Source organism: Coptis chinensis, chromosome 8, assembly GCF_015680905.1.
Source record: "Coptis chinensis isolate HL-2020 chromosome 8, ASM1568090v1, whole genome shotgun sequence".
Classification (NCBI taxonomy): domain Eukaryota; kingdom Viridiplantae; phylum Streptophyta; class Magnoliopsida; order Ranunculales; family Ranunculaceae; genus Coptis; species Coptis chinensis.
Window position 1 is genome coordinate 34,933,211 of NC_141463.1, and position 23,050 is coordinate 34,956,260.

The 23,050-nt window shown below is 35.5% G+C and overlaps 1 protein-coding gene and 1 long non-coding RNA gene across 4 annotated transcripts; one reads left to right on the forward strand and one right to left on the reverse strand.

Moving 5' to 3' along the window:
* Nucleotides 1–69: 69 nt before the first annotated feature.
* Nucleotides 70–2,326, reverse strand: LOC147481255 (uncharacterized). The gene is made up of 3 exons (XR_015204411.1): nt 2,187–2,326; nt 1,795–2,067; nt 70–414 (listed from the first exon to the last, which is right to left on the reverse strand). It is a non-coding gene; the product is annotated as an uncharacterized LOC147481255 (long non-coding RNA).
* Nucleotides 2,327–9,123: 6,797 nt separating this feature from the next.
* Nucleotides 9,124–22,612, forward strand: LOC147481256 (alcohol dehydrogenase-like 2). Of its 3 annotated transcripts, none has more exons than XM_086580782.1 (13): nt 9,124–9,314; nt 9,422–9,681; nt 12,875–12,966; nt 13,062–13,198; nt 13,284–13,330; nt 13,834–14,118; nt 16,955–17,028; nt 17,912–17,944; nt 18,190–18,277; nt 18,372–18,509; nt 19,003–19,322; nt 20,133–20,224; nt 22,044–22,612. In XM_086580782.1, the coding sequence occupies exons 2-5, from the start codon at nt 9,617–9,619 to the stop codon at nt 13,290–13,292; spliced, it is 303 nt and encodes a 100-aa protein (XP_086436908.1). In that variant the 5' UTR covers nt 9,124–9,314; nt 9,422–9,616; the 3' UTR covers nt 13,293–13,330; nt 13,834–14,118; nt 16,955–17,028; nt 17,912–17,944; nt 18,190–18,277; nt 18,372–18,509; nt 19,003–19,322; nt 20,133–20,224; nt 22,044–22,612. The 3 variants fall into 3 exon arrangements, 2 of the variants coding, with proteins under 2 accessions (XP_086436908.1, XP_086436907.1); XR_015206256.1 differs by having other exon boundaries at nt 9,184–9,314; nt 12,872–12,966; nt 18,206–18,277; XM_086580781.1 differs by having other exon boundaries at nt 9,184–9,681; nt 18,206–18,277.
* The last annotated feature ends 438 nt before the right edge of the window (nt 22,613–23,050 follow it).

Below are 23,050 nucleotides of genomic sequence, written 5' to 3' on the forward strand. Positions count from 1 at the left end.
GTATAACAGCTTGTAAAACACATGATAAACAAATCATAATGATATAGATTAACAAATCATATACTAAACCTGAAATCGTTGAATTCAGATACGTTTAAATGGTACTCCAAGTCCATATCAAATTCAAACTGTGCCCAGTTATATCTCTGTACGCCTGTCGCTCACATAATCAAACTCCAGGTACTGTGATGAATCCTCGGTTGATGAATAGTTTAGCATTTCACCAAGTGATATTAGCCTATGTTGCTTACAACCACCTATTTCTAGCTTCAGATGCTCGTGGTATGTAATGTATCTTTCCACCGGTATACAAGCAGCTACAGAGTGGCCATGTTCTGTAGCGTGGAGATTTCCACTTTTCTGATCATACCAGACCAAATTATTTTCGTTCAAAATTGTAGCAGCAGCATGAATCTACAAACATTCAAATTAAGAACAAGATAAGAGGACATCATTCACCACCTATAACATTAATGTTAACAGTAGTAAAAAAAAAGTACTGATTTAGAACTAAACAGGTTTAGCATGTTTAGGGTCACATTTGTAGAAAACTCAAATACAAAGCAACATTTCACCCGCACCAGAGGTTGAAACTTGCATATTCTCTCCACCAAATGGTCTTCAGTAAACTGGTTATAGTAAATCACAAATGAAGACTCATACACGTAGTCTTTCACAATGTTTTTATGCTATTACCCACCGAGTAGCTTTTTCATTTCTTCCGAAATCACACAGAACAAAAGAAATCTAAAACAAACTAACTTGGTGTCTTTCTTTTTTAAACCACCTCTAAAGCTAAGAACACATAGGGGCATTACTTTAACACACAAACTCATGACTGTTACTCTTTTCCCCATAAATTCGGATGATTCAGTTGATTCTGAAATTTCTCCCCATGGTACATATGGTCTCCGAATAACTGCGAAAAAAACAGTCCACACTTCTCCAAATTGGTAACTACATTTGATGAGTGTAGAAGTGTCAGATATGATTTTTTTTCTTCTTTTTTGATGGAGATGTTTCATTTAGTTAAGAGATCATCGCCCAAAACATTAGCCTAGTTTAAATTTCTAAAAGCACAAACAATAAAGAGTTTGTACGTGTCAAAGATTTAAAAGGATACTATAGGCGCGATGAAGCAATATAAAATATCTAAAAGGATACTCTAGCGTCAAATGTCAAAGTTCAAGGCAAAAGTGGCAAATGAGTGCCTGCCACACATTGATCCACCATCAACCCCATCACAACGATACAATATGAAGTATAAACTGCAACTTTAGCACTTTTCAACTTAAACTTTAGTTACCAAATCCAAAATAATGTGATACAAAACATACAAATATACAATCATCACCGAATCATAAAATTAGGAGTTAACTAACACTAAGATTTTGCTTTTACAAATCATTGGATGCACGAGTTACAGATAAATCATCAATTTTCGGTATAACACGAAGTTTGTGGGCATGATCAATATCCAGAGACACACACATAATAACTTCCCCAAAAGTGAAACAATGGCTGATGAGAGACAAGAAATAAAATTGCAACTTCACAAGATAATAGAATTAACAAGGTTTCCAATACCAAGTTTTAATCCACTGTTGATAGGGACAAAAACCAGACCATTGGTTGAAATTTCATTGTGCACATAGGGTAAAAAGATAACTCAACTGTAAGAACAAACTGGAACTGTTCAATATATAAAACATGAAATAGTGCAAAGAAGTTTGACTGAGAAAATATAGGACAAGACAGTAATTCAATGTACTAGATTAAAACTTTGAAGCTTACCAGATTCAACTTATTCGATAGAATGTCACCAATCAGAGTCGGATTCCTGGACTTAAGCTCAAAGAGATGCCTACACATGCGAGTACACCAGTATGTGTTGCCAACCCAGTGGCACACTTCTCCAACATTAGAGCAATCTCTGAATTCAAGCTAAGTGATATGGCAAAAAATAGTACACCAAAAAATTATTCACGAGCAAAAAATAGTACACCAGCTGATTGTGATTAGTCAAGATTATTCCTACTCCACAGGTGTCGTGCTAGGGCCAAGCATCTGCAAAACATCCAATTTGATTGTAACTTTGTGTACTCTTTATGAGCTCGTAACAATTTGGCAGTCCTCAATTGCCATTCCGTCGTGATGAAAAGCAAATCCATGTGACAAAAGGTTACCATGAGAGTGAGCAACCAAGTTTGTTGTTCTGACCGTTTTGGAATGGACAAATATAAGGACCTGATGCTCTCCAGCTTCACATAACAATGTTCATCCAATAACTGAAATCTCTCAAATATATTGCTGAGCAAGTTGGCAGGGCATGTATCTGTTGTCAAAATAAAACAGTCCCACCGACGGACAAACCTGCAGAAATGAGGTTACATATTCACAATCACGCTTTGGGACCAACCGTATGTGCTCTTTTAAGGTCTGATTTCGTTTAACTGTTCTACCAACAATAGCTTCAACTACAGCACCTCTCCTATCGTAGAGAAGATGAATCTCATCGAAGATCATGAGACTGACACGCTGAGCAAGAGTTCGTTTCTTGACACAACATCCCAGATGTCAGGAGTAGTAACAATTACCGTATGGTTCCAACTTAGCCGAATGGAGAAACTTTTACTTGTCCTCTTTACTTGTCCCAAACAGATGAGCCTTGGTAATACTGTTTCACTCATTCTTAATTACTGCAAAGTTTTTGGTCAAATCCCTATTCTTTGACTGACATTTTGTACTGGTAGCCTGCAAAACGACTAATTTGACTGGAGATTACAGACCAGCTCTGAACTATATATACCCTTGTCCATAGATAAACACAACTTATCTGTACTAATTAAGATGGGACCACCCAACTAAATTCATCAGCTGTTTAGTGTCAATTTTTAACTTCAAGGGCCTTCAAATGAACTAATGAAGGTCTCTTTATTTTGGGCTAACAGGGAATTAGGTTGGGTTTGGGTCTATTTTCATATTTTGGATACAAATACTGGTTTTGGATAAATTTTCTAATTTTTAGTGTCACCCGATCGGATGTTGGATTCAGATTCGGATAGAAATATTTTAAGAAATTCAGATTCGGATTCGGATTCGGATACAGCCATATCCGACCCGTTCCCTGCCCTAGCTGCTTGTGACATTGTGTACATGACATGGGTCAACTGTTCAACTGTTCTCAAAATTTCGTCACTCTACTTAAGAACCAGTCAACTTACCAGCAAGCAAAACACTGCCAAACCAAAATAAAATACAGATGTTATCACTATCTCCCCAAATTCACAGTAAAACACTACCAACAGGCAACCCCCTAATGCCCCATAGCAGAAATTGAGTATTAGGTTCCCCAAATTCACAGTAAATCACTTCCAAGCAGCTCAATGTATCATAAAACTACTAGAAATTTAGTTTGCATAGCAAGAAGTAAACACAAACATAACTAAAGTACAGGATAAAGAAACATATTTTTTCAATTCCCACCTAGCTGTGGTTGGGGCCTTTCTACCCCACGGCCCACCTAGCTAGCTAACAACAATAACAACAAATAAAATAAAAAACCCTACGAACAGTGTAATCAGATTCTGCACAAGTATTAAACCAAGGTTGCAATGAGATGGAAGCCCATTATCCTAAGAAGGTCCAAGTACTTAAGATAGGTACTGACATTTTTCGCATCATCTAAACTTTCCTTTCCTGCATTCCCAGCATCAGACATACTAACATTAGTCCTCCTAGCATACTTTGAATATAGAGCAACCAACCCTACTATGTCCTTTCTTACGATAGATAACACTTTATATAATTCCACAACTTACGATTCCCTTACTACATATCACTTATCCTCCCTCTACATTAGGACTCCAGCCTGAGAATTGCAGTCCAGGGCATTCTTAACTTGCAAAGAGAAAGATTTTCATAATCATTCAACACAATCCCATGCAGGAATGTAGTTGAAGATGCTCATAGGATGATGGAAGAACGGACAACTTAGTTTTTGTTATAGTCATCCATATCTATATAATTTCTGCTGACCACTATATATACTCAAGACCCAGGGTCCATTCGCTAACACATAACTGACATATCTCCGGCTTAAAGTACTATTGGCAACTGATTTTGTCATACACAAGCTTCTTCAAACACAGTTGCTCAGGAAATTACTCAACTGCATGCATGTTGATTAAAAAAACCACTAACAGAAGCTTTAAATGACAAATGTCAGGGGACTGTGGCTCGCCAACAGTTGTACTTCTCAAATAGGGAATTTTCGTACCAATTTTTCTCCCACTAGCAAAAATAAGTATATGGTATACTTCAGCTGAACTGATGTCAAATCTATCCAACTATTTTACTGCAACAGGAATCTTATAGAGCAGATTTTTTTTTTTTTTTTCACTTTTTCACAAAATAAAATTTTATGATCAATTGAAAGCTAAGTTGCATTGACACGGATATGAAGTGTCCGACATGGAAAAATACCAAAAATTAAGTATATTATGTACAATATGTGCATATGTCGTGTCCGACACGGACACATGAACACGTATACGACACAGATTATTTTAAAAATACGGCGTGTTCATGTAACATAGATTGAAAGTAATTCTCTATGAACTTCAAAAAAGAAAAGAAAATGGTTATGTATAATTGTGTTTTAATTGTTCGAGTAGAATACACTGTGCATGACTTGCTTGTCCCTAGGATACATAAAAAATTTAATAAAAGGAAAGTGTGTGGAAGTCACGTGTAGCCGAAGGAGGTCGTGTAAGAGAAAGCAAGACGAACGGATGACAATAAAAGCAGAAAATGGAAATAGTGAAAGGTTTTGAAAATGTTGGGTAGTAACCATATATCAAACTAAAGATGTTTCTTCGTCCTAGGTGTTGAAAATATGGCTCAAAGAACTACATGTTTTGAGCAGAGACTGGTGAAAGAAAGTACAGAGTGGTTGATCAAATATGTGCTCAGGTCATATTTTGTAGTCTACTGAGGGTTTCAGATCATGCAGTCAAAGGCGCACTTAGCTGCTAGGCTTGCCAAAGTGCCTAACCAGCGTGTACACCTTTAATGCATAGAGGGACCATTGAAATCAGTAAAACGACTTTACGTGTGAAAAATCTTAATGGGTCACGGAAGGAGAACCAATTCCTAATGGAGATTTAAAAAATAAAACAAACAAACCTTGTAATACTTCAGATAATTTATTTAACAGTTTTTGCTGGAGACAGAGCGAGAACTCCAGTAAAACACATCTTCTCAAGTAGAACTCTCCTCACTCTACATAAAGTAAGGGTCGCAGGATTTAAAATTGTACACATCCAGAACAAAGTACTGCTCTCCAAATTATGTTGAAGAGTTCTCTTTCATTCTTTTTCTTTTCTTTTTATAGGTAAAAACAAAATATACGATTTATCTTATCAAAAGGAATACCAAGTAGTAAGATGAGAAATCCTAGCAGAGCAACACAAAAGAAAACTCGAAACAAAAACAAAAGCGCTAAAACTACTAAACAATTCCCATCAAAGAGTCCCATCTGAATAGAAAATCCTTGAAAGTGTATGTTGAAGAGTTCCAAAATACACCAAATCCTTTTCGGGTTTAAATCTGTATATCCACATACTTACATTCATTTTCTCCATTCCATGGCTCCCCAATCTGAATCGAAATGGTGGAAGGACCAAAGACGATAAGAGACTAATTACCTATTGGCAAAATAGGACAGTCACTTACATCAAAGTTTGGGAGGATAACTAAGCTCCCTTATTAGAGCTTCAAAAACCATTTGGCACGAAACCCAAATTCTAACTTAGGATATGTCTCTGACCTGATTGATCATACAACTAGACAATGGAACAAGAAAATATACGCCTCTTCTGTATTGCAGAAACTCAGAGCATTAAAGATATCAAACTTAGTACCAAGCAATATATTGACACCAATAGATGGTCCATTAAAAAGAAACAGTAGTCTCGTCTCAATTGCTGAAGCTCACGTCTTTAGCGATAGCAACTTAGTACAAACTAATTCACTGACACCATCGGGGATAATAATGGGGAATGCATGATGGAGAAAGCATAATCTTTGTTCTTTTCTAAAAGCATACCTCAAAGTCCTCAATATCACCTTTCTAAGTCGATCTGCAGTAGTATTTAGGAAATCAAAATACGTTGCAGAATCAAACACTCCCTATGGAAACTATGAATCAAATTCTTCCCAGTAAATAAATTAGACACGCTGGGGAATAGTATCCAAAACAATAGGTTTCCTAGACATTACAATTATGAAGAAATTTTAGATCCTTCCCTGATTACTTGTGATGGTATAAATGCATCCCCTTCCCAAGGAGAATTAAATACTGGAACTTGACATTATAATTCAAAGTTTGACTGAACTTCATCTCAAAAATGACTTCATCAACGTATGGATGTTATTTCTTCTATAGCACACCACATACTGTCTAATTAAAGTAATGTTCCTTTCCAAAATGCAAATTAAATCTTAAACCGCACCCTGATACTATCATCAAACAAGTATAATCCATTCCCCAAAATATGCTCCAATCCTTCACATCCTAATAACAACTTGCTCAAAATCTCCCCTAAGTCATGATGCAAGTGTACCCATTGTACTTGCAAAATGGTTTCATGTCCCTTTCATGCAGGGAAATCCTGAACAGCAACACTGAGAGTGGGTCTTCAACAAGCTCTGGAGTCTGGTGTTAGAAAATTAATTTCTTGAACCTTGTAGTGATAGTCCAAGGGTCATCACTGGGGGGCCAAACGAATGAAATAGAAGTCTCTTCGAACACCTCTACACTTTTTCTATGATTTTCGAGACCTAAAATTGAAGTTAGAACTCTGTGAAGTGGTACTGTTGTGATTTGGCTGGCAAAAGAAGTTGGGTTGGCGAGTTAACCCCGACATGTGGTTTGGCACATGAATCCGGTTGCCATAACTTCTCTTGCCAAAACCCTTTCGAGATGTCCCCCGTAGATGTGGGCAAACTTCCAAACTGCGTTAAATTTTGGTCTCACGCGTATTTGTCTTCATTTTATTTTTCACTCTCTAAAATGAAGATTTCATTAATTCAAAAAAAATGTCAAGAAGACCGACAAGTCCAAAAGGCCAAGAGCAGAAAATTAAAAACCAAAAATAAATCCGAAAAAACAAACCACACCTAGACACCCCACTAAAGTCTCCCGATATATAATATCTCCCCATCTAGCCAGGAAAAGATCATATCTTATACTCCTCACGCCCACTCTACACCAATAGCCCAGAAAATTTGCAGGCATACCCTCTATACAAATTCCCCAACAAGTAGCACACGGAAGCAAACCCCAAAGTCGCCTGCCTCTAGATGAGAATGATTGCCACTTAGTAAGAAGATCCACCAACAGATCAGGACTAACTCATGATAACCCAGACTCTCCAAAAAAACAAGACCAAACTTGCCATGAGATAAATAGACCATGGTTGACCCACTCTTCCAAACTAGAACAAAAAGGACAAATGGACTGATGTAATACCCGGGAAATTCTTCCTAATATTTTCTACGCCAGTTTGTCTTTCTTTTGCAGTTTATTATGTTTTTACAGGTTCGATTATGTGTTACAATCTTCATACTCCATTGATAACAGGATTTTGCTTTACATAGGAGGATTCAATAGAACAGCTAAGCTGCAGGGTGTTGGTTTTTGTTATGGTAAATATCACGCAAATTTAAAATGAAGTATGAAATTGTAAGCATTCTTACTTAAACTATATAAAACCCAAGATTTTAATACACCCGGGATTATTCTCGAAGAGAAAATCTTCATGGTACACTACAAAATGGCCAAAACAGCTTAGCAATAACTATTTATACAAATGTTAACAAAGTGAGAAGTTAGTGACAAGCGAAAAAACGTACTTAGAATCCTCTTATTCATCCAAAAATCTAGTCTAACATTCTTTGGGGATTAAAACAATTTGGAAGGGCATAACGAATTAACGCTGCATTACAACAACAAAAACCAAAATACTCGAGGATTAAAAAAATTCCACGCCTCTCCATCAAGCACAAGTATTTTTCCACTTGTCTAACTCTACACTAACATATTGAAACGAAGTCGTCTATAACCAATAATGCAATCAATTAAACATATTAAAACAAAGATCAAAATGACCAATCGCCGCAACAAAACCAACTCTTCACTACATTATCCTCCGCTCCAACTCTCGTCATCCCCAGTACATTATCCGCTTCAATTTTGGCCTTATTCCTCTCAGGGCCGGCTCAAGCCAAAGTGTGGCCTTAGGCGAGACCTTTATTTGCGAGGCCTTTATTTCTCAGGCCATCTATAATCACCAAAAAAAATTCACTGTATATTCACAATTTTATTATAAATTAAGAGCGAAAATCTAGTATCATGACTCAAATCGAACGAAAAAACGACAAGAACGTAACCAAATAAACATCAAAACTATAAATAAATAAAATAATAGATTCATATTGAAATAAAAAAAACAAAAACAAAACAAATTTCACAAAAACTGTGAGTATTAGATGATGAATTGATGATTAACTGTTTAGAACTCAAAAGTGAAATTGACAAACGGTTAAACTTGAAATTGGTGAAATAGAACAAGTGAGAGAGAAAGATTTAATGAGAGAAGTGTAATGACAATTTCTTTAATTAAGACCAGTTAATTAAGATAGAAAAGAAAAAATGCATAGAATGTGGAGATTCTTTCACTAAACGTGGGATTTTCCATTTGTTTTATTCTTCCAATGAAACAATTTGATTAAATGAGCACACTCCTACAAAAAACCAAATTACTATAAGCCTTGTAGTCATTGGATTCGATTCATATTAATACATCGAGATGTCATTTGTATACGGTGGACTATTGGATTGTATACACTCCACATTAATTCACTCGAAATTTAGTGCGTGGATAGAAAACCCATTTGTAAACAAATTGACTATCATATCCTTTTTTGGTATTTTTTTCTTTATAAATTAAGTAATAATAAACAAATATGTGGATAAATTAGAAAATATGAGGCCTTCCAAATTTGAGGCCTTAGGCGGCCGCCTAACTCGCCTAAGGGTTGAGCCGGCACTGATTCCTCTGAATAGCCGCAACAACTTCTTGTGGCATATACTTGTCATCATGCTTAGCCAAAACTTCCGTAGCGGAAAAATAACACCCTAGCTCCATACTTGTTCCCATTGGACGCACACTCATCTTTACTCTCCTCATTATGAGGCTTAATAAAACCTTCAACAACAACAACAGAATGTCCTTCTCTAAACAAATCAGGTAAGAGCCTTGATATTTAACCAAAATATCAGTCAACAAATCGGTAACTATAAATTCCATTTCAAGAACTAGTCCACCTAGTCTAAACTTGTTTTTTGCTTCCAAAGCTTTGGAGGGAGTGACGTAGAAGACTAGTTGGTCTTGGAAATTGTTTAGAACTATTATTATGAAGCTGAATGTTAGTGCGTATGTCCATAGACGCCGGTTTTGGAGTTGGCGGGCGCGTAGGCCGATGTTTTGTTTTGTGGACCGGGTTGGTTGACGACCAAGGGTAGAGAGGAATCTTTGGAGGTATTTTGGGGATGGAGATGTTAGGGTGTGGAGTAGGCGAGAATAGTGACGGAGACGAAAAATTGAAGACATCGTGGTGAGTATGAAAATTAACATGCAAAACACATTTTATGATGTTTAATTTATTACCCCTCTTAATTTACTTTAATATTTTGATTGGGTGTTTTGTAATTTAATCAAATGGGTATGGACAATTTCGTCCAAATAAAATAGTTGAAGAGACCAAGAGTTACATAAAAAAATATTAAAGTACTGTTGCGGGACTGTAAATAACAACCGCGTTCTTTAAAGTATTTTAGATAATGGAGAGGAACATCTCTTGTAACTAATACACAATGTATTAGGCTAAGTCCAATGGTTTGGTGTGCCATGACACCAAACCACAAGAGCATAGTGCATAGATGTAACAGGATAGTGTTTATAGACCCAATGGTTTTTGGCGTAATTTGAAGCAGTAACCCATCCTAACCGCCATTGGTAATGGTAGGTGTGAAAAACAAATTTTTTTTTGGTGGTCACCACTTACAAAGGCGCGTGGAGTTTTAGAATTAAATCCTCTACAACTTTTGCCCTCCCAACTCTCTAAATATACAGAAAATATAAAAAATTGTGGATAAAAAGGTAATTGGACAAACTTAATTCTTTAAAATCAAATTTGGTCAACACATTTTCTTACCGCTTTTGATAGTGGCGTGTGTGAAATGTTTTCTCTTCTACCGACACTCATACTGGCGTGCAGATTATACACTATCTTGCTAAAATTGATGGTATAGATAGGTAAAATAATAGCAATAGCGTTGGAGGGATAGTGTTTTTACACACCATTGGATCTCAATTTTTCTCATATTTGGTGGGATGGCACACCATTGGACTTAGCCTTATGGGACAACACACATAATAATTTCTTTTTCTTTCATTTATTTTCTTCACTTTATTAAATGGTATTTGTTACCGACGGGTCCCATATTGTGTTGGGCAGACCCAAAAAAAAACAATTATTATAAGTGTGCCATTGTTCCCAAAAAGTCCAAAAAAAAAACAATTATTACAAGTGTGTCATTGGTCCCAAAAAGTTATTTTGTGTTGGGCACTTCCCAAACCAACGTGAATTTCCCCTTTTCAGCCCTTCTCTTCCACCATCCTAAATCTTAAACCATGAAAACTATATTCTAACACTAACATTAAACACTAGTAATGAATATGCACGCGACGTGGTAGAATTTGAATATGCATGTGTACGATGGTGAATGAGAAAATTCAAAAACCCCAAGCTTAAACGACCCAGCTAGGTTGTTCGTTGTGCACACCAAACGGTCTGGTCACACCGTCTGGACTGAGTCCAAAACGATGTGGCAATGTCGTTTGGGATTTGGACTTAGAAAAATCCCCAACGATATGGCCACCGTTTGGACTAAGTCCCCAACGATATGGCCACACCGTTTGGGATTTGAACTTTGAAAAATATAAAGTTCTGTTTTTTGGCCTCTTGACCGGTGTGGGCATATCGTTTGGACTAAGTCTCAAACAGTGTGGCTAAGTCATTTGAGACTTAGTCCAAACGATGTGACCACACCAGTAAGTTTTTTTCTAAGTCCAAATCCCAAACAACATGGCCACATCGTTTTAGACTTAGTCCAGACGGTGTGACCAGACCGTTTGGTTTGCACAACGAACGACCTAGCCGGGTCGTTTAAGCTTAGAGTTTTCGAATTCAACTTTTTGGGACCAATGACACATTTGTAATAATTGTTTTTTTTTTGGACTTTTTGGGACCAATGACACACTTGTAATAATTTTTTTTTTTTTTTGGGTCTGCCCAACACAATATGGGATCCGTCAGTAACAAATACCATTTAATAAAGTGAAGAAAATAAATGAAAGAAGAAGAAATTATTATGTGTGTTGTCCCATAAGGCTAAGTCCAATGGTGTGCCATCCCACCAAATATGCAGGAAAATTGAGATCCAATGGTGTGTAAAAACACTATCCCTCCAACGCTATTGCTATTATTTTATCTATCTATACCATTAATTTTAGCGAGATAGTGTATAGTCTGCACGCCAGTATGAGTGTCGGTAGAAGAGAAAACATTTCACACATGCCACTATCAAAAGCAGCAAGAAAATGTGTTGACCAAATTTGATTTTAAAGAATTAAGTTTGTCCAATTACCTTTTTATCCACAATTTTTTATATTTTCTGTATATTTAGAGAGTTGGGAGAAAGGGCAAAAGTTGTAGGGGATTTAATTCTAAAACTCCACACGCCTTTGTAAGTGGCGACCACCAAATTTTTTTTTTTTTTTTCACACCTGCCATTACCAATGGCGGTTAGGATGGGTTACTGCTTCAAATTACGCCAAAAACCATTGCGTCTATAAACACTATCCTGTTACCTCTATACACTATGCTCTTGTGGTTTGGTGCCATGGCACACCAAACCATTGGACTTAGCGTAATACATTGTATATTAGTTACAAATATGCACCCATTCCGAAGTTGAGTTTTAATTTATGATTTATGCTAAATTTTCTATGTTTTATTTTACAGTACTTGGTTAATAAGAATTACATATATATATATCTCAATTAATAGAGTATACTATAATTAACATGGACATTTAAATTGAACCAGCCTTTTTTCTACCATCAAATACTCTTGATAAAATATTAAAATTAATTATTCAATGCCTTTAAGAAGGACTACTTTGTCATTTCAAAATTTAATACCATCTATACTCTTAAGATTACATAGTCACTTAAGGACGTATGTGTAAATTCAGGTCGGAAATTAACTATACGCTTTTATTCAATTGTTCGCAGCTTACCCTGCCAAATAAATACCTTTTATTCCGAAATTAAATACAAGCAAACCAACCGTCTCTTTTCTTCTTATTTTCTTTGTCTCTCTCCCAAATATCCATAATTTGCTCTCCCTTAAACTGAAATCCACAAAACCACCATACATCTTCACATTTTTCTAAGAGAATGCAAGTTTGAACCTGATTTGTTACCTTATGTATTTGTGTGTATTGTCATGATTTAGCCACAACTATATATATTTTTTCCCCCATTATTGAAAATTTCTCTTCAATTGGTTTATTTCATTGCTTCTCAATCTTAGCCGGAACCAACTTTGGTTTTTCTTTTCCAACGCAATTTTTTTATTTCTCCTACTGAAAACTGTTTTCATATTAATTAGTGGTAAAGCGAAAGACTGTTAAATATTTCTCACCTTCCTCTGTCTTTCTTGAAACTCCATCTACAAGAAGTGGAGGTAAGAGATTGTTTCTAATCGTAGATGAACTCTGGAGAATGGGGAGCACATCACCAAACACAACAGGAAAATCTATAAGATGCAAAGGTTAGACTTCTCTCCAACGTAACTCTTCACTCAAATTCAAGCCAGTATGCGTTCTTTCATAATTGAGTAATAATATGAAGTTTATAAAAGTGCAGCTGCAATAGGTAGAAAGGCAGGGGATCCTCTGGTTATAGAAGAGATTGAAGTAGCTCCACCTAAAGCTTATGAAGTTCGGATCAAAATACTTTGTACATCTCTTTGCCATTCTGACATTACCGGTTGGAAAATGGAGGTAAGCTGAACATACAATTAGCGGATAGTCTTGAATTTTTGCTTTTGTTTTTCACAGTGAATTTCCTTGATGTGTTCTTTTTTAGGCACTGTAGGGAGTATATCCAACGATTTTCGGGCATGAAACTATTGGGTAACTGCATTTAATTAAAGAATTTCCCTTTCTCTTCCAAGTTAGCTAGATAGCCCTGCTTGTTCTTCATCAAATGACCAGCTCGATTACGATTCTGAAATAATCACGACCGATGCATTACGAACTTCATCTTTATCGACATTGAACAAAAAATTATGTGGAAAGTGACCTTCATTTTTATACTTTTGATAGTATGACAAATAATAATTTGCTTTCTGATCGGCTAAAACTATTGCTCAAGTCATTAGAAAAACAAATGCAAATGTAGACCGATAGTGAAAGTTCACATTTCCTAAATACTAATTTCTATGGCAAATCATATGTATATGTCAAGACTGATTGAACTGTTATGATTAAAGAACTTAAGACCAAGTCGACTTAACGATTACTGTTTTATTACTTAGACATGTTAAAGAATAAATTAGTCGATTATAAGGCTATTATCCTTTTCTCCGAAAATATCGTTGTCAAGCCGGTAATAATGGATCTTTTTCAACATATAGGGTGGTGGAGAGTGTGGGAGATTATGTAGAGGAAGTGAAGGAAGGAGACGAGTTGTTCCTTCTTTTCTAGCAAATTGCAATGAATGCATTGATTGTAAGTCGGAGAGAAGAGCAATATGTCGCCAAATTCAGTTTTAGAACAGTCTTTGGTATCTTAGGGATGGGACGAGCAGATTTATAGATTCCAATGGTAAGAGAGAAATGAGCAGGATAAGCAACTATTAATATTTGACCCTCCTGATAAAACCGATGTGAAAGAGACATCACCTCTTATTGAGTAGAAAGGTACTCTTATCTCTTTGGCTTCAAGTGTTTGTTTTCCCTCTATAGGAAACCTATTATAGCGATATTATGTTTTTGTCCAGAATTAAATGTTTCTTATTATGTTTTTACTGATTTCTAGCTTAGTTTCATTTTTTGGTTTAGTATCTACGTATGTATTTAGACTTTTTTTTTTTTTTGAAATGTTCAGGTTAGCACATTGCATTACTTACTTTCTAATTGTGTTATAAATCAAGATATGATGCCCGCATAATATTTCTTTTTGAGGTTGGATCTATTGTTAAGGTCATTTCATTTGACTTAAAATGCCCAATATTTTGGCATTTTTTTACATGCAATTGGATTTTTTTTTTTTTTTTTTTTGTGCACATGTATGTGTGTATAAAGTTCATATCTATCTGTGAAGATTCATTCATGTAATTTCTTTTCTTTAGAAGCCATACTGAATGGTACTTCTGAAGATTGAGGTCTATGGCCTTATTATTAGTGTTCTCCATTACTAATGTATCATCATTTGGTTCATCCACTAACACTATACCCGTTCTACTTTGTTGCCCATGTTGCGTTGTATGTCTCCTCTTAGTCGCATTGTTTTCCTCTTAATCTTTCGATGATTTAAGGTTTTCACACGATTTTTTTTTAAAAAAAAAATCAGGGAATTGGAAAGGAGTGCAATTACAGCAAGTAAGCTTATGCCTATTTTGCGAAATTGTGTTTAAATTTGAGTATCTAATCTATTGGTAGGTATTGTTTATTTGGGGTCAACGTTGAAATTGTAGGAAGTGTGGTTCGAAAATGAGGTGTGACTGTCATCTGTTGACTTGAGCGGTTAAGATAAGAATTTTTCTTTAACCAGACTTATGGATAGAAGTTAGCTCCACTAATTTTCAGGGTGCATTCGTGAAATACTTGAGATCGAGCAATGGCAGGTTTCCTATTATTTTACCTTTCTTTCTCTTCTGATTTTTTTGAATGACATACTTGAACTGAGTAATAAACCTCACATATACAGAGTGAGTGCTGAGCTGCTGAGTCACAAGTACGTAGATATTTACTTTGATACTTTTTGGAGAAGACTCCACATTGAGTCTTAGAGTGAGTATTCCAAATCTAAGAAATAGGCATTTTAGAGTGGTTAGTATAGACACTGCCATTGTACTTCTAATAGTTTAATTTAGCTCAACTCTGGACCCGATGTAAAGTGTTGCAGATAAAATTTATGCATCTGAAGTGGTTGTTCATCTTTTGCACCTTAGTTGCTGAGGTGCTCTAATTTGACTCCTCCAAGATACATAGCTCTTCCATAATTGTGATAAGAAACTTTGCAAGAATAGACAGATTACTTCCACTAAAATTTAATTCTAATTGATATATATACTAAAGTATTCCATCAATTTTCAGCCTGGAATTTGTTCACAACTGTGTATGCACGACTACGCATGCCAAAGTTTTGTTTGATAGTTGGAAAGCTAGCTTTACGAGCTTGAATAGCATTGGTGTCTATTTCTATAGGTGCATATGAGCATGGTCGTCAGTCAAAGGCTTAATTCAAATCACTTGAGAGATAACTTTGAGAAAGGGTCTTACACTCTTAGGCACGTTGTTTATGTTTAGAACTTTGAAAGGTATAGTGTGGACGTTTTCTAATGAAACATGAAGCCAGTACTTAGTGTTTTAGTGCTTGATAGTTTACTCTATTTGTTGTTTTTTGTTCTTTTCGAATGGTCCTATATCCGAAATTTTTGTTAGCTTTGAATAAATTATAATCGCCTTTGTAGTTTGTACCATTAAGTGTAGTATTATGCTGTCATTCATACATGTGTTTGGGGTGTCGCTTATTTCACATTTGATGCCAAGAGTATAGCAATTGAAGTGTCACATGGAACTGTTTTTATTAACGCATGCCTCACCCTGAAGAGCATAATACTAATAAACGCCAATAATTACATTGAACAATGTTTTTCATATTTTCTTAGGAAAAGTTGTTTGATATATTCTGGCACATTTTTTAAGCTCATGCTTTTTACACATGATCAAAGTTGTAGTATGGTACTCTATAAAACGAATCGAGGGTAGTACATAGTGGACCTAAGCAGAAACTAGCGGATTTCATATTTAAGAGGTAACCAATATATAAACATGTATTTCTATTGTGGTTTAGTGCAATCAATTTTGTTGTAGTATCTTTGTTGGTGTGGTTAGCTGTAGGAGCTCACTTAAAATTATAATGTATTTTTTTTATGTTTAATCATGAGTCCGCTTATTGTAATTAATAAGATTTGGGCTTTTCTGTATGCGGAATCAAATATGAAATTTCCTTTTAGGTTTTGTAACAATAGATAGGTGTACCTTATGTGTGTGAAACAAATAGGACGTCTTAAGGTTTTTGGTTAACTAGATGGTTGTAGGCATATGCGCTAACCTCTGTACATGTCAATATTTTAAAGGGGGGTCGAGCCGGCCTATCTTTAAACTTGAAACTATTAACTGCATGATTAAATGGTGTAATTCAGTTTTTATTTTTATTTTTCTGTTTTTAGATGCATGTCTATGAATTAGTTATTTGACACCATTGCTTAATTAACTATACAATTTCTGGTCTATTTCTTTTCGACCCTATAAGGCTTGCTTCTTCATTTTTTATTGCTTGAGGTCTGTGATTTTTTTTTTGGAGGCACTGTGAAGTTTTGGTTCACCTTAAAACAACACAAAGTTTAAGTGGGTGAGAGTTGACTATTTGACACTTCACAATTTGAGTCCTACGGTTTTGCTACTCCTTTTGTTTCCAAGGTGTGGTAGGTACCTAATAGGTGATACATGTGCTTTTTCTCTCTTGCAGTGACCAGAGTTATATCATCCTTTGCATAAGAAAGTGCACTGTATAGGTTGCTACCATCGACTTCACTTTACTTTGTACGTTCATATGAATTTTATTTTAGTTTCCCTTTTACGTTGTCTGACTTCCCATTATATATTGTTTTATTCTCATGTAGGCTTTGAGTATCATCTTTATTACAATGTTTTTATATATTCTTCGTATTTAAAAAAAAATAGCTTTAATCTCAATTAGTAGCATCTCCTATAATGATCCTGGCCTCTTAAATTCATCCAGGTATTTTTCTTACGCATAATGCCTCTGAATTAATACTTAAATTAAAACACCTATATAATATTTAGAAGGGTTAACTAGTATTACCCCCCCACTAGATGAGCCAATTAGGATTTCCCCCCCCACTAGATGAGAAATTAGGGTCTCCCCTAAATACACACAAAAAAAAAAAAAAGTCAAAGTGGGTTGACCAAAATTTTTGTGTGTATTTAGGGGAGACCCTAATTTCCCATCTAGTGGGGAAATCCTAATTGGCTCATCTAGTGGGGGGGGGGGGGTAATACTAGTTCACCCTATTTAGAATGGCTACTTCGTCTTTCTCGCCCTCTACAAATTTAATGTACCCATTTTTTCCTTAAATTGAAGTATTCTCTAATTGCTTTGAATGGGAGTAATCCGTCATTCTGTGTGGATCATACATTAAAAATCCAAATCCACGCCATTCTTTTCGAACTATACGCACTATAAATATCATTTAATTATTAGGGCGTTAGGAATCCGAAAGGACTGGAGAGAGTATGAAGGGATGGAAAAAGAGAAGGCTAGATAGAGAATACGAAGGGAAGGAAGTTGTTATTTTCTTCACTTCTTCTTGCCTACTTTATCCCCAAATTTCTTCATTGCTCGATTATTGGAAAAAAAAAAACTCTCAATTGCACTGGTTTGATTTTTAGAATTGCTTTTCAGGAAGACCTGCTCCCCGACGTGCTTCTACCCCAGGTATAATTACGCATTTGGCACCATGCATTTTAGTTACTAAGAGTATTTCATGAACTTCCGACTATTGCAGATTGTGTCTAATCTGAGGCCATTGTCTCCTGTCTTGAAAATTAACGTGTATTCTCCTTTTTATGATAAATTAAAAATGGGATCATGTTTTGTTTGGGGTTTTGCTGCTGGGTTGGGTATATATGGTTCCTTCTCTTCCCCTGTCTTCCATTATGTTGTGATTCCGCTCTAAACAGGTTTGTGTCCTTTTAGTGAACACCACATACACGGATCGAGCTTGGGGGTTTTTGGAAAAAGTAGAGTTGCTATCACCCTCGAATTCAGGTAATTTCGTCTTTTAATTGTTTGATTTCTATGTCAGAGGTTTGTCTCCTATTTTGGACTTATCATATTTTTTTTCTTTTTTGAATTGCTTCAGAATGTTGAAGAAGCAGATTTTTCTGCTAATGATTTTACTGCAGCTGGATTAAAAGCCTTCGATGGTGTTCTTCAATCAAATATTGTATTGAAGACTCTCAATCTTTCTGAGAATCGCATCAGAACTGAAGGAGCTAAGGTAAGATGAAGCCCGTGCATAAATATTGTACTTGGAACAAATGCATAGAAGTATAGAACCATATTAACAAGTTTTCATATGTTGCCCTTCTCCATACGTGTGTGTGGAGTGCCAATGCAATGGTGGTACTAATGTTGGACAGTTGGAAGGCTTAGACCAAGAGTAATGTGCCAATATAGTCAAAAGGGGAACATTACTTCCACATGATTAGTGGGGTTGAGGAGTATTTGGCTGTTTTAACATGGTCAGTGGGGGGTGAGGAGTATTTGGTTGTTTTAGTATGTCGTTTTTAGTTGAATCTACAAAATGAATCTTTATGGTCTTGATTTTGTAACATCCTTCAGTTCCAACCTTTAAGCACCATAAATGACCTTGGTGGTTTTCTTAATTTTGTTTGCTAAATTGTTTGTGATCTTCCTTCTTCTGTACCTCAGATGTCTTGATGTGTCTTATATAATTCTGTAATTGAATGTTCCTTCCTTCCTGTTTGCAGTGTCTATTTCCTTACGGTTCTCCCTTAAGGGGTTTCTCAAAACGTTGGATGCTTCAAAACTTGGCTCTGTGTTACTTGCTCTATTTATTTGTTTGGTTACAAGCATTTGGTCGCTTACTTCTTTTATTGATCCTTTATATGTAAGGTTGTCCGCAGTTTGTTTTAATTGTTCAGCCTTTTTAATTTTTGCAGCGGTGTTTCTAAAATTTGGTTTTTGAATCTTGGCGAAGACTACTTGAAAAGGCAAAGAAAGATTGGTCACTAAAAGAGGAGCCCGACGGTTTCGGTGTAGTTAGTTGGAGAGGAAATATCTCGATTAAGTGTACTCTTTCTATCTTGCCTTTAGCAACCAAATTTTATAATAGTTGATAATATTTGTTGCAATCCCATAATGCAGCTGAATAGATACATGGTATAATTTTCAGAATGAATTATATGTGTACACATGTTGAGTTTAGGTTACAAGCAGATGAATGGTTTTGAGTTTCAGACGTAAATTGCAAATTTTGCTTTCATATACATACATGTAAGGCTAACTTATTAAAGTAAGTGGAAGAGCTTTATTTTTTAGGCGGAGCTATGACTGAAGATATCAATCATGCAAGAAATGTAATATATACATTGGAATTACTACGCATTCATGGTGGTTGTAATAGCATTTCCAAAATTATGAAAATTGAACTTTCACATATGAACCTGTAGGGGGAGTGGGAGTTGCCAATTACAAATGATACTATATATTATGAGTCGTCTTTGTCATGTCTTTAAGATATTTTCCAATGTTCAAGGCTCTTGGGTCTTAAAAGCCTAAATATAGATCGATTAATCTCGGTTAGGCGCATTAGTGAATCATTGATAATCTCAATTGATGGTGATGGTTGGCGTACATGGAATAGTGATTGCATTATGTTTTACAAACTTATAATGCTAAAAATTATAGGATGAGAAAGAAGCTAAAAGAAACACTTTATCAGCTCTTCGTTCGCTACAAAAGAAACGATGTGATTGTTGGGATGGAAAATTAGGCATATAAGTTCTCATGCATATATTATCAAGTGATGGTAACATTAGAATATATTACTATAATAACCAAATGTTATTTGCGCTTTTGTTGTGTTTATTTATGAAAGATTTCCCAACTCATCATTTGGATCTCATAAGAGATGGAGATAAAAGAGGCAAATATGATACTACTATCTTCTTCATCAGTCCTCTCTTAATGGTAATTTTTTCCCCTTTTTATCTTCTTTTTATTCTTTATTTGTTTGTTTGTTTGTTTATCTTCTTTTGATCAAGTTGTTGTGCGAAAGTAAATAAGTTTACATGCTTATTATTTATTTGCTGGAGTGTGAGATTTGATCACAATCCATCTGATTTTGATGATTGTGAAATTGGGTGTGGTATAACTTGAGCTATTTGTTTCTTTGTTTTTGTCACTTGACTGTTTGGTGTAACTCTATTCTAGCGACATCCACTGTATGCCTACATTAGAGTGCAAAATCTTTTTACTGGTATTTTTTTTTTCTAATTGTCCTTTATTTGACAAAGAGAGACAGGGATGCTATTTTAATTTAACCTTTCCAAGTCGAATAACCCTATTGTAGTTCTATGCGGCCCATCTAATTTTTGCTTAAATACTTGAAGTGTTCTTTACTTCTTTCTGATTGAATTTTTTCCAAGCTATAAATTCTTACATAGTACACTTTTATCTGGTTTTTGTATGTGGGTGGTCATTTTTTCATCAATTTCCTCTGCATCATTTTTTTCAAATTGTCTACCAACCTATTCTAGAATTTTTTACTCCAACACATGTTTATCTATATCCAAAATGCAAATTATAAAAGAAAAAACCACTTCAATTTAGTAGCGGTTTTACTTTTCAAGGTTGAGACCTATCATCAGCCTGCCAAACCTTTTATGGACTCTATATAGATCAAAGAGGCACTATGGAGCCCAGAAGATTTAAGGCACTGGTCTACTTGGTTGATGTACAATACATATTCATGCACAAGTTCATACCAAATAAAGTCAAAATACATAACCCATTTAGCAGTATAAGCATGGAGAATACTGCTACTTTCTTTACAAGATTTATTGATCGTATATTCGTATTGATAATTTGAATTCACCTGATCTCTGCTTGTATAGCTCTCTGCGAGCAATTGAAGCGCTACACCTTTTGCATTCTACATTCGATTCAATGCCATGCTCCCACTAGCATCAACCACAAATATCACCTGCCACGAACTACATATTTAGAGAACAAAATAATATGCACTTACTGATGCTAATAATAAATTGGGTTGTAGATAGCGGTTCATACTGGATTGAAGAGCTCAGATCTGATTTCAGCACTGGTAAAAAAAAAGGACTAATGGAAAAAGAATAATCTTTCCAACACTAATAACATTTAACTATTGCTGTTTAGACATGCATTCTGCACTTCCCTCGCCTATGGCTACTATGTGGGCACAAAGGCATCCTTAGTTGCATCACTACTTGAACTAATGATTCAATATACGAATGTGTTAAAATGATCGGGAAGCACTAAATCTTTTTTTTTCTTCAAGTGATCTAGATATATTTGAGCTACCGTAGCGTTTCTCACGTGTAAATTGGTGATACTTTAGTATTATATAGTGAATTGTTGAATTCCCATTTTTCTCTTTATTTTAAACATGTCTTCTTTTTGTGATTAGTTTTAATGTTAGTATTCATAGGTCAGTACGCATTTGTATGCCTCGGTCATTTAGTATGCATATATGTTATGAAGATAGAACAAGTCATTCCCATTTTTCATGGACATTCAAGAGAAGTTGATGATATCTCCATCGTTCCCTTGAAAGTCTCTCCTTCGACATAAATTTGTGTGTTTGTGTGTATGTGGTGGCACAAGTTTAGGGTGTTTGAGTGTGGTCTTGATTAAAGAAAGTTTATCCAGGTTCGATTGTGTTCAAATGAACGTATTTAATTATAAGTAAATAGTGCATATTGTTTGGTACACAAGTACTGTGATGCGTTGCTTATATCTGCAGTATCAGGGGATTACAAACAAAGATTGTAAGTAATGCACGAGGTTCTTAGGCATTTATGCTACTGAAAACTTCATCAAGGAAAAGTCTGTTGACAGGAGCCTCTACAAGGATAGTAGTAAGTCGGTCTTTACCAATATTAGAATTGAAGTGTTCATGTCTCACAAGACGCCACTGGCTGGGCCTGTTGGGGAGTGATGCAGAGGAGCATATCGGGTTCACTGATGTACCTGATTAGGGTGTCAGGTTGGCATCTAGAGTTGTTCAGTTGCTTTATAAGCTTGACAAGGTTTGCTCATTCAAGGATGTACCTTGCATGATGCCTTTCAAAGATGCATCTTTTTAAAGTCGGGGAAGAAAACATTCATTGTAGTACAAGACTAAAAATCTGTGAGGATTAGCAAAACAGAATGATTAGTATTCACGTATTGTGTATTTTAATTATGTTCATAGTAGAGTATTCGCGTATTGTGTATTTTAATTATGTTCATAGTAGCAAGCCCGCCTATGAAGTTATGCAGTTGTAGTTAAGGATCTCAACTTTTTCAAGTCTATTGCTTCCGTTATTGGATTGCTTATTTCAGTAGAAGTTTTTATTTATTATTTTTCTCCTTTTCTATGTCAATGGAATGGACGGAGTAATTACTGTCTTTCTTATTCAAATTTAGACAAAACAATTATTCTTTATTCCTTTGTTTACCATGTTACGTTGGGTCTTCAACTTCAACTAGCATTTATGACGGACCAATTGCAAAAAATAAATCACTTTTCTTTTCAAGAGCATTGTACCTAAATGTGTTCCACACTTCTATAGTTGCACCTTTGAAACCATGTAACTTTTTTTGTAAGATTATTACAGTGGTGCTGACTTTGTGAACAAGTGATTACATCTAAAAACGTGCAGAGCACGTACATTTTGCTACTTGTTAATAATGGGTAGACGGATGATTAAAGAAGAGCAATCATGAACTTCATAGTCGCTTAAGAGTGGTCCAATGTTCTTGAAAGCATTCAAC